At 42.3% G+C, this 17503-nt stretch overlaps 1 protein-coding gene across 1 annotated transcript in view; it reads left to right on the top strand.

Moving 5' to 3' along the window:
* The window catches only part of LOC311260558 (semaphorin-7A), a 49914-nt gene that overhangs the window by 22251 nt on the left and 10160 nt on the right, over nucleotides 1-17503 (top strand). The window contains exons 6-11 of the mRNA XM_084358548.1: nucleotides 913-1020; nucleotides 1358-1497; nucleotides 2767-2945; nucleotides 6415-6523; nucleotides 6726-6933; nucleotides 17245-17360. Of these exons, the coding sequence (XP_084214674.1) occupies nucleotides 913-1020; nucleotides 1358-1497; nucleotides 2767-2945; nucleotides 6415-6523; nucleotides 6726-6933; nucleotides 17245-17360 (860 nt within the window). The remainder of the gene's footprint in view (nucleotides 1-912; nucleotides 1021-1357; nucleotides 1498-2766; nucleotides 2946-6414; nucleotides 6524-6725; nucleotides 6934-17244; nucleotides 17361-17503) is intronic.

Genomic DNA, 17503 nt, shown 5'->3' with positions numbered 1-17503 from the left:
TTGTTTTCCTCCCAGCATCACAGCTCGCCCGTATTCAAAAGCAGCCACAGTTGGTTCATTTTACCACACAGCGACGGCGGCGAGAAAAGGCGGTCGCACATGAAGAAGTGACAAATATGAGCGCCAGTGTTTTTGTGAAAATACAGGTCTGCTAGTGAAATGTTGCATTTGAAATCCAGCTCTGTCAGACTGAATAAAAGGCAACTGTTTGTGGGTGTAATTGATCAATTTCACGAGGTCACCACATTGGACTTCAGTGTCTGGTGTCTCTCTACAGGGAATGGATGCTCTTAATTGTGTGAATATTGAGGAGTGCAGGGTCAAATTAACTAAACAGAGACGTTTCAAATCCGAGCGACCCTGCAGCAGGCACTCGCAGCGCGTGGCGATTAAGGATGGACAAATTGTGTGTTTGTTAAAACATCTAACGCAGATGGATTGTTTGTAGAGACTCTCAGAAATTAGTGAGAGGTTAGTTAGCACAGCGAGAAGCTCCTCTAGATGGGGGATCGATTGCCGAAGCAACGAGCCGCTCTTCGCTTGAGTTGAGCAGCATTCTAATAACGATCCGTCCTAATTAAGATGTTACTAGCACGATTTCAAACGCTTCCCCTCTGCATCGCTATGGAGACAGAGCTCTACGTGAACACTGTGATTGGTGGCTGCTCATCAGTGCAGACAGCTATCCTCCCTCGATGTCTTCTTTGCTCTTGCTGTGTCTCTCTTTATTCTGTGTCCCTCCTGGGCCTCCTTCTTTTCTGTCTTCGCTCTCCCTCTCTGCGTTTAATGTTCTCTATATCTTCCTCTCCTTCCTCACACCCCGTCTGTGTCGCTCCAATCTCTCTGAACCTTGCACCTCCTCATTTTTTACCCTCTCTTCTCTCTGTCTTTTTTTCTCCCTCGCTGTCTCAGATGGGAGTCTGTATTCTGCTATGTCGTCGGTGACGGGTCACGCCGGCTCGATCCGGCGAACATTCGGCTCCCAGAAACTCCTGAAGACGGAGAACATTTGGCTGCTGAGTGAGTAGGAGGAGGGGAGTCATGCAGAAACCGTAAAGGTTTACTAATGAATATGGAGCTGGTGGGTGGTACTTTCTCTAGATCACCCACCATCATTCCCAAGGGAAAAATAACACGTAGGTGTATTTACTGCCATTATGTTTATGGTTTGGGTCACTTACAGCCTTAAAATGCAAATCGGAAACATTGAGAACAGCCATTTACAAGCGTGTGGAGTCTCATAATGTCCTCTTTTTTACATTCAGTTTAATGTTAGCAGTATGTCCTCGAAAGAGGTGATCTAATCATGAAATGAGAGTGCACTAGAAGACATTTCTTGACCCTAAAATGTCTCTAGATCCGCAGTTTGCTGGTGCAGCCATAATCCCGTCTTCAATAAAGTTCAAGGAGGAGATCTACTTCTTCTTCAGTGAGATCAACAAGACAGCCCGAGTGGATGAGGAGCCTTACAGGGCCCGCATCGGCCGAATCTGCACGGTAAGAATCCTACTTACATGTGAACAAACCCAGGTCATTTCTCTACTCCGACGACAATGACCGTGAGATATGATGTAGTTTGATTAGGTTAGCAATGACAATGAAGCACTGCACTCACAGTCAACAGCCCATAATACTGTTGTTCAGCAGCTAGCACAGTTAGCACAAAGCACACTGCCACAGCAGCAACTTCCTGTCCTGGTTGCCTTTTTTGGACTGAGGTAGATTCATGACGGCCATTGTGCTTGTGTTTATGTGAATGTGGCATTTAACAGAGCTGTTAATTTATGTTTTTATTAGACTAAAAAAGCTAGAGAGAACTTGCTGCTAACACATCTCCCAGCTAGCCAACGAGAACAATGGGGCGACTGTTTTGGAGGAAGGCCTGAAGGGAGCGAGTGGGATTTTTGTTTGGTTCTCTACAATATTACCAACCCCAGGTTTAAAGGAATACATGTTTGAATGCTTTAAAATAAAAATAAATCCTAAATGTGATGAGGGAAGATAATACAGTAGGCCTAGTGTCATTTATGGTTCATTTTCTGTCTACTTTACATGTTTTAAATGTCTCTTGTGCAGTAAATCCACACAGAATACAAGATTGTTGGATATATAAAAGCCAGGCACAAATTTGAACTGCTGCTGCACTGCTCTGTGTAGAAACATGTTTATCTTAACACTTTCTAATCACTGATGTCAAACAGATGTTTCCCAATCAGCTGTCACAGGCAAAACGCCAGCTGCATTAACCCTGACAATGAACCTCAGATCTCATAAAGACAGCCGAATCAAAAGAGAAATGATAAGAGCAGAAAGGCAAGGTTTCATAGTAAGTGTGATGTGGCTAACTAGCTCAGGTATTTGATAATTAAAGGAGCAAGAAAGCAGATCATTATTTCACATAATTCACATTATTCTTTTAGAGAGGTCCAGAGGGCGTTTACCCTCAACTAACTGGCTACAGCGACACACATCGGTTTCTCAGAGGCTAATACATTTATCATTACATCCATAAATCACCTGGATTTTCTTCACAGTTGGGAAAGTGTGCAAAGAACGGACCAATCTCTCTGGACCCAGGTAATGTTGGTCTGTGACTACCTCCAGCTCCAAAAGCTAGTCAGGGAGGGAAAGGGAGCCCTGGTATCCGTGTTAGGGCTCAGTGTCGCAACTCGGCAGGCGACACCAAATAAAATTCAAAGTCAATCACAGCGACCTGGCTGCTCTATCATGACTTTGTTTGTCAAAACCCTTTTATGTTATTTTCAGGTGGATGAAGGGGGCATCAAAGCCCTGCTTGAGAACTCATGGACCACCTTCATGAAGGCCCGGGTGATGTGCGGCGCAGGAAACACTCAGCAGCAGTACAACAACATGAAGCAGGCGGTGGTGCTGACGGCGCAGGACAAGAGGACCGGGGTCATGTATGGCCTCTTCTCCAACGCATGGTGAGCCGGAACACAATGTGTGTCACTACCTTCACGGTTTAATTGGCTGAAGGAAATTACATGTAAAATCTTATCTTTTGAAGCTATTTTAGCCATTTGGGAATATAAAACAAAGAAAGAACAATGAAGCTTTGTTGTGTTGCATGAAGTGGAATCGTGCTTCTCGTGTCTCTGTGAACTTTGGAGTGATTCAACAACAACTTGATAAACATGAATATATTACATACAAGTGGAACAAAGAGAACAGCCATGAGAAGGTATCGGTGTGACACCCGTGCACGGTCGCCCACGTGCAATCCAGAGAAGAATTATTCCGCTTGAGACATGTTAGACTAATTTTAAAGCGCGTTTCCCTGTAGCTTACTACTGGCGCCACTGTTGCAAAGACAGCATTAGCAACATGGCGACTGTCCAAAGCAAAAAACAACCGAAAGAATCCCAGTTTGACCTCAATCCCTGATCTCAGGGCTCTGAAAAAGGCAGGATAAAACACACTTATTTACATATTTACTGGGAAAGAATGCCGTTTTTTAACCCACTCATATCCTGGTGCTAGGCTGAAACACATGTCAGCAGAGGTAACAGACTTTGGCACAACACCGGAGGGCTCTCTATTGAGTGAATGCCTGTCCGTTTTGTTTTACCAGTCTCCCTCTTCACCTTCTTTGCCTCCTCCATCAGCGGGTTTGTACTTTGTTATTCCAGTTGTTCTACATTACCTGGGGATAGTGACAGGGGAAAACAATTTCCTCTTCCTGTTTTGGTTGCACAATGGCAAATGTGCTTCCTTTTGTCCCGTAATTTGACTTTTGTTTTAATGGGAAAAAATCAAGCACCAGGGCAGACTGAATAACAGTGAAAGAACGGCTTATAGGGAACCAGTCTACACGTGGATGGTGTAATTTCCTACAGGTGTCTGTTGCCAGTTTAATATTTTAATATTAAGTTAAATATTAACTTACATGTCAATGTAAAAATGTATTGCTTGTTCAGTTGTCTTCCAACGTCAACGTGGCGTAACAACATCACACACCATCACTCTGAGTAACGTCACCCATACAAACCACACTGTTTTGCCTTTGAACTGTATTCGCTTCAGGAAAATACCTGATCATCTCGCACCTTTTACACAAAAATAAAATCTTCCTGTCTGAACCACAGTCAGACAAAACACTTCTGTCATCATTGTTGAATGATGCAGCTCTTTTATTTATTCATTCATTTTTATGCAGACTTTGTGATGTAATTTTATTTCAAGGACAAGAAAGCATAAAGTAGCGTTGAGCAATTCAAAAGGAGTTTTTTCCAAAACGATTCATGGTTCGATTATGACCGACAGTAACAGACGTAAATGCACAGTAAGACATTTCTGCTACTAGTGGTCTTTCAATCAGAACAATAATCAGACAATCTGGTGTGACTCAGTAAACGTCATCTGAAAAGAGTTTTAAAACATTACCTCGTCTGTGAACATTTCTTCCTGGCTTCCTTCACTCTCTGAATCTCTCCTTTCAGTTGGGATTTCTCAGGATTTGAACATTGTTAAAACATTTGTGACAATTTAAATACACATCTCAACAAAATATACAACATAGGTATATTTAATGTGGAAATGTTGCATTTTATACATTTGATATTGTCTTTTATTCTGAAAATGTCTTTCTGTCTGTCAGGCTGATCATGCAAATGATACAGGGGAACGAACTGATAACACAATAAATAATACAAAACTAAAGAATAACACAGTAACTGACACTCATCCGCCCACACAGCAGTACACACCACATACCAGCAGCACCTCCTGACACACAGACACATAACACACACTCCCACACACAAAAGTTTATCATTATATCAGATTTCTCAGCGTTTTCGTTTCGATTTCATTTAACTGTCACAGCAGTTGCAGCAGTGGGAATGAGAAATCTGACGAATAATTGCTCCCATAATGTAAGTAATGTCCCAGCACTATTAGCTGTGCAAGTACAGAACAGATTGTGCTATCATTTTCTGAAACACATCGCCAAATAATGTCTCTAATTGTTTACAAAAGGAAATGCTGATTACAGTTTGTCTTGTCAGATGTATAAATTGCTATATTTTTCGCACATTTTCAAACTGCAATACACACATGCAATTAGTTTTTATCAGCGAAGGTACACATTTGTTTTGCGCGTTTGCAGATAATGGTACAACCTCACATCTGTCATCGAGTGTAACTAATTTTGGCAGATTTTTATTTCATGTAATTGTGTGGCTCTGAAAACATTGAAAGACAAACATCCAAAAGAAGGACTTCATTAATTCCCCACTGCCCTGACAAAACAGCATTTGTAAAATGTTCACTTGAAAGTGATAAATAAATGTTGCATTTAGCTTCAAGCTGACAATACATCTACGTCCCCGTAAGGAAGTACAACCACAAGAACTATGTAGTAAAATAAATAACAGTTCACCTAACAGCAAAATTAAAGTTACTCAGAATGCACTATTAGCCTCAGAAAGATAGTAAAATGTCTAATTTGGTTCGCAGTGCACTGATCACAGATGAACGAAATTAACAAATAGCTGAAATCAAATGAGTGATCCAAATATCACATCCTCACACCTAAACGACTCAAAAGGTCGACCTCCAAAAAGAACATGCCACTATTCCCAAAAGACGTGATTGTTGCAGCATACCAGCAACAGGCGTACCAGACCTTTGTTGTACACTTGCAGTTTGGTTAGGTTTAGGCGACAAAACAACTTGGTAAGGTTTATTAAAACTTACATAACTTCTTATGCAGCTGAACTTTCGTATATATGTACATTAAGTATGTAACTTAAGTTAGAGTATTTCATGGACATGACATTGGTTAACGACATCACTGACTTGTTTGACCCATCCACCCTAAATGTGGATTGTAACAAGCTGCTTGCACATTCAACCTTTATGGTATTTTTTCTGATGAGGACAGGCTGGATGCCAAAAGGGTATCTGGGGAGAAGCTAGCTGTGTTAGCTTGCTTGTAGTCTTTGTACTAAGCTAGGCTGCACACATCTTGGACCACGCAGCAAAAAGGAAAATCTTATTTTCCAAATATTTGAGAATTTCAAAAAGTGAAGGAAAGGGGTTCCTGGTAACTGGGTTAGAGATCATTGTCTCTTCTTTTCAGGGGACAGAAAATAAAATTCGACATTAGCGGTAAGGGGTTGCTAGGAGCAAAGATAGAGCTAACCAGTATCTACTCATTATCCCTCATTATCAGTTGGATAGGTCTGACATTTGTGACATGTTAATTTAAGAGATTTTCTTTCTAGCTTTCTAACCAGTCTGCTGCCCTAGAACAAGCCAGGAATTATAGATATTTGCTATTTTAGGGCCCTGGGTTGGATGAGCACGCCGAGCTGTGCCCCTGCATCCCTCATAATGACTTGCCCTGCTTTTATTGTCAATGTAATTACTCTTCTCTCTGCCTTTGTTCAGGGGCAGAACAGTGATCTGTGCTTACTCCATCGAAGATATTGACCAGGCTTTCTCCACATCCAAACTGAAGGGCTACAGCAGTTCATTCATCGGCAATCGCCCTGGGATGGTAAGAAAAACCAACAAGCAATCTGGAAAAAACAGCACTGAGATATTAATGTGCGATCGTATGAGTCAGTCTTTGTTCTGGTGCTGTTCTAGAAAGAGAGTTTAATAAAAGAGAAGCAATTTTGAGCTCTTTGTCCAAGGGCATTTTGTTTATTCAAGAGCCCAACCGAGTCTGAATCGATTACATCACTTCTCCTCCTCAGTGTGTCCGCAAGAACTCAACAGCGGGAGGTCACAACGACATCAAGAACCTCGGGGTGATCAGATACCACCCGGAGATTGAGGATGTGATCAGGCCCGTCGGTGTGGCCCCGCTCGACCTGCCCACAGATGACCAGATCACACACACCGTGGCGGACATTGTCCTGGCGGTCAACGATGAGCACTACAGCGTCTTATACCTCGGAACAGGTGTGTGTGTCTATGCATGTACAGTATGCAGTTGGGTCCAAACGAACGGTTCACTCTTTGAAAAATGTCTTCAAAAAAAGTTTCAGAATACCCCTTTTGCTTTAATGACAGTATGAATTCGAGTTGGCATTGTGATCTCGCAGAATACTCGGCTTTCTCAGTCGTCAAGTGCCCCCTTAAAAGTTCAGTGGGGTTGAGGTGACTGTGGAACGAAGGTCGTCTTTGGTCTTCAAGTAGGTCCTCCGAAGCTTTGAGGAGTGTTTGGGCTCATTATCCTGCTGCAGTATGCAGCTTCTCCACAAAGATGCAAACCAGAGTGTGTAGCATGTCACTGAAGAATGGAGTGGTACTTGTCCCTGGTCAGGGTGGAGTCAGTCCAACTCCAGAGGAGGCACAACAGCCCTCAGACTTGAATATTCCCATCACCATGTGTCACTGTGGGTTTGAAACACTGCTGCATCACTCTCTCTTCTTCTTACATGCACCCTCTGTCACTGACATAAATCTCAAACTTGGATTAATCAGTAAATAGAACTTTGTCCAGTCATCCACTGTGACATTGTGGTATCTCTTGGCCAACCCCCAAGCACTTGACAAATGGGCTGAGACCACTACGAGACAGCCTTCTTTTGATGGAGCTGTTGTTAATTGGCGTCCCGCGTTTTGCATCAGTGAAGAAGATGCTTTTCTATTTATGTATCGATCTTCTGATGGTGTGATCCCTTTGGGTCTGTCTGTCTGTCTTTCAAGAGTTCCTTCCACTGCCTAACAATTTGAGTTTCGCTTACTTGCTGAATCCTCAAACTGTCTGAGTATTTCCAGGTTTACATGACAATATAAGAGATTTTCAATGTGGTCTCAGACTTTCGGATCCTACTATATATGTGAGCAGCATTATCATCCGACTGTGTTTAAAGGTCCACTTCCTAGGAAAGGTAATATTTGAGTTTCATTCCAAACTCGTCAAAGACTGAGACTCAAAAATCGACTTTCTGGTTTGGTCTCCACCAAAAAACATGAGGTTACTCAATATCTGGGTAAAAGATCTGGGCTAATTTTCTAGCCAGGAAGTCGCTTACCTTGCCAGTTTGCAATTTGGTGCTGGGCAGGCAGTGTTCAGTTGATGTGTCAGAGCTTTTTTGCATAAAACTGCTGGCTTCTGCTCTATATGGGGTTGATAAGAGAGGTGAGACTGGAGAAAAATCAAATCTGAGCTCAAGAAGGACACAAAAACTCCGAAGAGCTGCAGAAATCATGATGATTGTAAACATATTTATATTTATCAGGGCAACTGATCCATCCATCTCAAGGTTCTACCCGTTCAGCAGCACATCACCATGAAAGAGCAGGATGAAATGGAATAAATGAATGAATTAATTTAATTAATGCTCATAGACAGTTAAGAAAATAAGCCTCGAGCTGAAGGATATGATTGAATTGCTAATACGTGCACCAAATAGTGCAAAGTGTGGAAAATTGACACAAGGTCAAAAATCTATTCAGTTAAAAAATCTATTCAAATGGTGCCTGGCTTCCACACGACTGTTTCTATTTGATCAAAGCAGCGATGCTGAGACGCTTCTGTTGCCCGTAGCTGTTACTCCAAAAATTGCCTTGTGCCTCGGGGAGATTACTATGGCAACCGTCACAAGTCATATGCTCATGTGTGTGTGAGCCTCTCGACACGCTGAAGTTCACCGAAAAGATGAGAGAGTGTCATCATATCCACCGCAGCGCAATCTCTCTCGCTCTGGCAGCTGATAAGTCCCTGTCATTTACAGTATCAGGCATTTCTGGGTTGACTCTAATAATAGCGCGCAGGAAAACAATAAAGTGTTAAAAAAGACAGGAGGATGGCCGCTCGCTGTGGGCTTTACTAACTGTGTCATTAAAAGGAGGGAACGGATGGAGAGCTATGAACAGCCACGGGTCTCTGCGGTGGCCTAAAAAGAAACTGGAGCAGTTTGAGTCGCGCTGGTATCTGAGGCCAGGGGAACAGGTTGCACTGGAGATCTGTCGCTCTTTTTTTTTTGTTTTTTGTTTTTTTAATTTTCAAGAACAGACAATGACATGTGAAGGAACGCGGCTGTTACTCCTGAATAATTATGCTCTTGTGCTTTGTGAAAAGAAAGCTCGGACACCTCTGATCTTTTCTTAATCCCGGTCTGATTGCCTTCCTTTTTTTTTTCTCCTCTTCAATATTGCATCTTCTCTTTCACTTGAGGACACGAGCCATACATATTCACAGGCTCGATCCAAGTGGAGCTCATCAGGCTGCATAGTTAATTTCAAGCGTGCTCACGTATCTCTACAAATGATTGAAAGAGGTTCTCTGCTTGAAATAATCCAATCTTTAGTGATTAAGGCAGACAGACAGACAGACAGACAGCTCCGTCTGATGGATAGTTGCATTATAGCAGTTTAAACCAATCAGAGGAGTAGAAGTGGCGGTCCAGGGTCCACCTCCGGACCAGCGACGGTGAAAATCGAAGCAGATGCATTTCGGCTAGCCCTGGGACATTAGTCATCCCTGGTGATGGAAATTCTAATAAATATCCTGCACAAAGACGAGCTCAGAGCCCAAAACCACACCGTTAATCTTTGTGTAAGAAAAGGCAGTGTCTGATATTAGTGCGGTAGCCTGGAGAGCAAATAACACTGAGCATTCGGATAATAAATATCTTTCAACCGGATGAGATCAACCTCAGTGTAGGTCCCTCCGCTGAGGACCGGTTTCATCTAAATTCACACATAATCTATTTAGTGCACCCCGGTGCATTTTCCCATTTGTTCTGGTTCATTTAAGTCTGGTTGGAACTACATCCACTAAATTTAAAAGGCGGACTCGATGGAGTTATTTGGTCTGCATTAAACAATCTCTGCTTTGTTTGTAGTTAAAACGCAAAGATTTATGCGATGGTCGGTGTTTGACACATGCGTAAACCCACGAGCTATACCAAATATATTGACTTGATTTATGGCAGCCACTTCCTCATCGTGTCTCCTCCCTTTTGACTCTGTTTGCCAGAGCTCCTGTTGCTGCTCTGCTTGGATCTAATTTGATTTTTTCGGTGACTTGTATGTCCTTAATTTAAAAAGTGATCAAACTGGAGACTTAATCTTAAAAGCAAGAAACAAATGAATTGTGCAACAAAATACTTAGCTGAATAAGTACACTGGAAAGACAATCTGATTATAAAACTACGCTCTGCAATATAACAAGGTGAAAATATCTTTGACATTAGCGCTACGTGACCAGAGAAAATAAAGAAAAGGGCTGTGGCACTGGATCGATAACAATCCCACTGGTGGGTGACCTACATACTACTGACGTACATTTTGAAACAGGAAGCAATATGGTGGACAGCAGGTATCAAACATTCTTGTCTAACTGCTGAACAGTACAGTGAAATAGGTTTCTAAAAAAAAACATAAAGCAATAAAGATGCAATGCAGTAAGATAATCTTGATCCATACTTGATCAGCACGCCTCGTTTTACAGTTTAAGTTTGGTGAGCTGCAACTCGATCCGCGGCTCACTCTCTCAAATCCGCTTCTGTGGTCTCTGTGTTCTTTGGGGCTTATAAAAATGCGGAAGTTCAATATGTAGTTCAACATGTGGGTCTTTTCCATTTGCTTTCCATTATCGGTGACATTTCACAGCTGCAGCCAACCCATGACAACCCTCCCTCCTTCCTCTCAAACAAGCCTGTGCTGTTAAATTCAACTCATGTCTTTGCAGAAGACTGATGAGAAAGACATTTCCTTGTGTTCAGCTCTCAGTAGTTATGTAGCATCAACCAGATGTCTTTAGTTTCTCTCCTGAGTCCTGTACTTTCAGTTATTGGCTGCATTTCACTTTTTCATCATGCTTCTTTCAGCTGTTTCAGGAGTCGTGACGCTGAAACATTTCATTCACTAGCCTAATAATGCGGTAGTCTACAAACACTTCCCATGGTTGTTACCATTGTTGTGTGATGTCAGACAACTGCTCCCTTGTGAAGTCGGGATAGATGGATGTGACCCAAGTTTACAAGTAATTTGATTGGTTCCATTGTATTTTTTAAAGGTCGGACATTTTCATGCAGCGTGTTGTCTGGAGCTCAGCTTTATGGTTGCTGTTTCAAGCTGGTATTCCTGTTGTGAAGGAGATGCAATTTACTGCTTCGCAGGCTGGTACATTTCTATGGAGAAAGGCCCGATGGAGGGAAGTTCACCATCGTTCATTTGCATACACCGCCCACATTGTAATGATTCAGATCTGGTAGAAAATTGGCCGTTACTCCTTTATTTACACAGTCTTGTGAAGATCGATATCAATTTTCCAAGAGAGACCTTTGCACAGGAGTAAACATGCACAGTCTACACACAGACAAACATCCCTGATGACACGCAATGGCAGTTTGTTGACATTAATTTCATATTCAAGAAGACAATTTAATGTGGCATTCAGAGACATGCGACAAGAAAATGAGATTTCTTACTTATTCCATTTGTAAATTAATAAATTTTACTCCCAAAAAGTCAAACTTAAAAGCCCCCTCATATCTGATTTGATTCAAATTTGAAGATCATCAGGGAATCTGGAGTTTTTGACCTTTTTAAAGGGCTATGGAACGGAGTGGATCCAAGTTTTGTTTGCCTCGGCTGATCAAAGCAAACACTCATTGGCTGCTCGGCACTTAAGCTCGAGTAGAGCGACTAGACTGCGCAATGCACAAGGGCACCTTGATGGTGGCTGTTATAAAAGTAGAGAACATTACTCATCTAATTTCCTCTCATCCAAGGCCCTCCACACGCAGAGGCACCTATCTTGTTTATTCCAGTCGCAGTCGTCTGGTACTGTGATGTATTCGGAGGCTAAAGGAATTCACTTTATAGTGTTGACCTAGACGAAACTGACAGGGCGGTGCCATTTAGTTTACCAAGTCCTAATTAGATAAATAGCTTACCGTATACTCTCAGTTTAAGACCTGTCTCACTAGTCTCAGTGGGACTTCCCTGTGAGATGCGGGCTGACAAAATCAATTTCTCTGTCTTTTGATCATCCGCTAGCAAATAATTCAGGAGAATTTATGAATATAATAACCAGCTTCTTCAATGTCTGTCATCTTGAAAACATGGCAGACAAGGATATTAACTGCAGGCGGCTGCAAAATTACTTCCTCACTCATAATAGACTGGAGTTAATGCCGTGGTTCTGCCAGAGTGCCGTCCAGTGTCTCATGCTTCCTAAAAAAACCCACATTTAGTTAATTTTAAATCAAACTGAAGTAAAGTCTTGGGTTATTTAATTTAATCTGGTTGTGACCTGATTTCTATAGATAACACTTAAGAGTATTTCTCAGAATATCTTCTTTCTCTGATAAATATCGTCCTCCAAACATGCCGGGGTTGAATGTCCCAGTTAATGGTTGGTATTTTAAGTCTTTTCTTGTGGGTCTTCTCAGTGCCAGTTCCACTCTCAGTCCCTTTTGGTCAGAAGTGTCTCTCAGTCCAGCTGTTTACAGCTGGAAGAACAAGTGTAGAGACAGCGCTATATTTAAAGATCAGAGTAGAGTCTGGGGATGCTCAGGGTCTGTTCCAGTGGTGGTTTCTACTTTTCTGAGCTTATGGTCATTAAAAGTGATACTGGATAACAGTCGGCAAACTGAGGAAAAGCAACAAGTACGGGAGATTTACTCCAAAAAAGAAAACAAAGACAACTAACAGAACATTTCACAGAGTTGGAATGAAGTGCTGCAGCGCTGGACTGTATGAGAAACCTCATGTGTTTTTCAGGCATTAAAGAATGTAAACCTGTTCTAGTAGTCATCAAAAAGGAAATTATGAACCTGAAAAATGAGAATAACATGTCTCCTTTAAGCAATTAAAGCACTTATTTAATGTTAGAGAAAGATTGTGGTTACAGTCAAATAGGTTGAGAGGAATGTGATACTCCTCACCTTTACATTGCTCTGTTTACATGAGGTATGGCCACAACTAACAGTTATTTAGACAATTAATCGACTAAAATATAAAATGTCTTGAGCCTCAAAGACAGTTCATTCACCATCATCAATGACAAAGAGAAGCAGCAAATTCTTAAGAAGCTTGAACCAGCTGGAAAAATAGTTGGCGATTTATTTTTCAGTTCGATTGACTAATTGCTTAATGGGCTAATCGATGCAGCTCTGTATTAAGGACACTACTTCATGCTTTGTGAACTGTAACTTTGCCCTACATGACCCTAAATCCCAGGATAGCAGCTGTGCAGAGCAAGGTGGCTGCGTGAGTAAAAGATTCAAACACAAACACCAACTAAACCATCTAAAGCTCAAACCATTTGCAGAAACATCATGAAAAGACAAAGAAAACAAACTCCTGGAGCGATTATAATGCCACTGATCTGATGTTGCAAAATACAATTTGTCCCTAATGTCCGAAAAGAGTCAGAGGTGACAACTCAGGAGAAACATAAATGAAATCACTGATCCGTGAAGCTGAACTGCAGTCAGTTCGCTCTGCAGACACGTGCCAGCTGGAACCAACAGTGCCGGATCCACAATCTGCAGTCGGCTACTTAAGTCCAACAGCCCAAAGCCGCCTGTCTGTGAGCGTGTTGTGTCAGGGCCCTTAAGAGTCTCTTAGATTATAAAAAGCAGCAAAGGAGCTATGAAAGGTTGAAGACCCTTGAGAGCCCCGAGGAGCAGGTTTCTCCTGAGGCTGGCGACAGTTGAAAATGGAACAAAAGGAACAAGCCGGAGTGATAGACTTTCCTTTCCTTTAGTGACTTACTGACGGATTGACCACCAGAAGAAGTAAAGCTGCTTGGTCCGTTTCAGTCATGGAGGGCGACACGTCAGCGAGCTCCCCTCGAGGATGGAAGAAATGTCAGAGCCTCACACTTGTTTCAAGATGACTTTATGTCTCAGATCAAAAGCTATTTTATTTTCTCACAGTGTGACATTAGAGTAGGCAGTAGCTTAAAGGTGAGAGAGACAGACCAAGGTGGGGGAGGTAAGTGACTATAACTCAGTGTTAATGTGCAGAGCTTGTACCTCAGAGAGAAGAGAAACAGATCCCGTTAGCAAAAGAGGGCGAGTGTGAATCTTTAGCCCAGCAAGGAAAAATGAGTAAATCAGCCATCTGTGCAGGAGTCAAAGCTTTTAGATAATACAGGTAAAAAGGTGGTGTGGAAAATGTTGTCTGTAAAATAATGAGCTCAGCAGACCCCACCTGGATAAATAAAACTAAAAAACAGATTCTCTCAGCAGATGCTGCAGGAGTTCAGCACCGTCACCCTTCCCCCCTTCACAATGACTCCCTGCTATTTTTGTGCTGAAACACTGTTTTGATAAAAGAGCTGAAAATAGCCATAGACGGGCCTGAAGAAACATATGAGAATAAACTGGATGAAATGGGGAGTGTTATCTTTGACTACAGAGGGGAAAGAAAAAAAGATTTTGAAGTTTATGAAAAGGAGATGAGACAGTTTGAGGACGAAAGAAGCGACAGCAAGAACCTGCCTGCCTAATTACAAATGAGAAAAGCGCCTCTTGGAGGGTGCATTCAGGAAATGAAGATGTTAGATAAGAAAGGTATCACTCCAATCACATTTTCACAGTGGGGGAAGGTAAAATAATCTTAGATGTGACAAAAGACGAGAAAAGTTTGAACGTCTTTCTGCAGGGAGCCTTTAAGTCTGTTAAGTCATTATTTGTGAGAGAAGGAGCAGTTGTCTGGAGGCGGGGAGTTTTGGAAAGTTAAGATTTCATGAATATCTCCACACTCAGAACCAAAAAAGGCTGAAGGTAATAATATTGAAAGAGCATGAGACTGTACACAGTCTGGGAGAGTGATGCTGCACTTAGCAGAGTTGTGTGAGTGATAGCTCACAGCTGGAGTCGTGCCTCCTCCTTTTTCATGCAGCATCCAAGAAAGCACTTCTGACCAACAGGGCAAATCTGAAACAAAGGTGTACAGCCTCCATCAGGCCTGTGAGTCTGCTGGAGCGCTTTGTTTGGAAAACAACAGGGAAATCAATTTAATTAGGCAGACTTCATTTGGACCAAATTAAAGTTGGAGTTGTGACCGAGCCTGGGAAACCAGTCGAATCTGCAAGCTCATGTTTCATTTACTCTGGCAGATACTTCTGGCCAACCTCCCGTTCAGACATATTTCCCTGCGACTCGGTTCATCACAAATTTATCTAATAAGAGGTGGGTTTGATCAGTGACCGACGAGGAAGCCTCGCTGGTCCAGATTTGTAAAAAATCAGACACGTTTTGACTAAATGTTGGACTATGCACATGTGTCCAGGCTCACCAGTCTCAGATTAAACTGCCAAATTTTCCAGCATGAAATGTTTTCAGAAACACATTTTACTGTAGTGTTGGGGTATAAAACAAGATAATTTCTGAGCAGGCCGCTATTTCTTCCTTCCTGAAAACAAAGTGAGCAACGCTCTAACATGCTACATGTCACATTTGGTTGATCTGATTGGTTGTAGGTCTGTCCAACTGCATCCAAAGACATTTCAGTCTGCACCCCTTTGAAATCGAAACCTAACTGAAAACTTCCAGGACTAATGCACATTTGCGAAACAGTCGCGCTGGGTGAGCCTAGGCTAGCTGTGACTATAGCTCATGAACATTTGTGCAGCTAGCTAACAGAAGCTATGCTATTGTTCCAGCTTGTGGCGAGGATAGACGTTTATATGTTAGAAATGGTACAAATGACCAGATTCATCTGAAATGGAGCCAATGGACCTATTGATCCACTGTAATTTGAGCCTATGTGCGTCTCTGCCCTGGTCAGAGCGCTTGACTTTACCGTCTGTCAATATTATGTGGAACAAGATCCATCTGGACATAAACAGGCCCAAGGGATGGTTTCACCCTGCACTGTTTTGTGTGCCTATTATTATTATTATTTCTTACTGAGTATCCACCCTCTGTCTATCGGCAGTGAGGACCTTACAGCCCTTCCTGATCACACATCTTTGTGAAGATGGTTTCTCCTTCATCCCTTTACAACAAGATCCTGGAATTTAATCGATGTAGAAAACGCTCTCCCACAGCCATTTTCTCCACACAATAACAAATTAGTTGCAGAAACAGGACAACATTTCTCACTGAGCGTCTTTTCCATGCACGCTTTGTGCTTGCACAGTTCTTCAGTGCAGGATAATTACCTGGCCTGAGGTTTGCTGGGTCGTAATTTGATTAAAAAAACACCCACAAAGCACAGTAATGAAGGTCTTGAGACCAGACTTTGACACAGGGCCACAATTAAGTGTGACCTACCTAAAGGGTTTAATCATGTCAGTTGATATTGTGCTCTAGTGGTGCATATTCCCAAATATATTTTATTAAACCAGTTGACATGCAGTCGGCCGGGAACCTTTGAGGCCCCTGATGTTCTGAGGCCAGGGGTTAGTGCCTGCTTTACTCAACTTCTAATCCAGAGGGATAGCGTAATGGCCAGCGGTTACAAATGATTCAACGTAATGAGTTGAGAATTAATGAGAAATCCGATTTCCCATCCTTTTGTAACGTCAAATGGTGCTCATCTGATGCCGTCATTGAAAAGATGCCAGCTGGAGGCAAGAATAAAAGCTTGAGGAAATTGAAAACTCAGAGTCGAAGTTCTATAATTGAACCAAGTAATCAAAAAGTTAGGCTACTTGATTTCCATTGCTTACTGTGTTCAAGGCAAACCACTCGGTAATAAATGTTAGCCAACTACGATTCTGCAAAACCACAGATAGGTTCAAGCTGTACGTTTCTGTAAGTTGCAACTTTACTTTTTTGGTCACAACAAACATGCTTGGAAATGTGCCGAGATGTCCATCAAAACACCTGGTCCTCGTCCCCTCCACCTCCCACTGTGAAAGTCACCCCGCTATCAGCAGCAAGAGTAAAACACATTTCCTCGTCCGTATTATTTTAGCCAGTACTGTGATTTTGGATCCATCCATTGAGGTTAAACAAGGACACTAAGACTGTTTCTCTATCCAGAGGAGCTCTGCCTCCACAAATGCCTGTTCAAAAAAAAATCTGAAACTCAAGCGTGCCATTTTGCTGTCAGCCCTCCAGCCTCCTTTTAAGAGTGGAAGCTGTCCAAGTCAAATCCGTGTATTTATAAAAAGCACTTTGGACGGCAGAACAAGGGCCGCATATCAGGAAAAGGAGAGAAACGCCAGAATGCACAAATTTTAACATATGACACCGAGGATGTTTCATGTCTTTTTCTGCATGTGTGCACTTGCAGAAGTGTTCTAGAGGACGCTCCGCTCCATTTACACTGTCTTCTCCTTTATTTCCACAGAACAAGGCAAAGTTCTCAAGGTTCTTCACACCAGGGAGGGGGTCTTCATCATATCTCAGTACTCCATGTTTCACAACGAGGGCCCCGTTCTAAACATGGCCATCGACTCCCAAAAGGTATGAGCAACAGAACGTAGTGTGGTGGAGGGGTGATATAAGCTGCATGCTTTCAACATTAATAATGTATCAGGGCTGGTTAGGGTTGCAGGCCCCCCTTTAGACATATAGGGTACATAAATCACACCTTCGCTGTACAGTAT

The sequence above is a fragment of the Pagrus pagrus genome (assembly GCF_965226575.1).
Source record: "Pagrus pagrus genome assembly, chromosome: 7".
Lineage (NCBI taxonomy): Eukaryota > Metazoa > Chordata > Actinopteri > Spariformes > Sparidae > Pagrus > Pagrus pagrus.
Note: the sequence above shows the minus strand (reverse complement) of the source record. Positions and strands in the feature narration are given on the sequence as shown.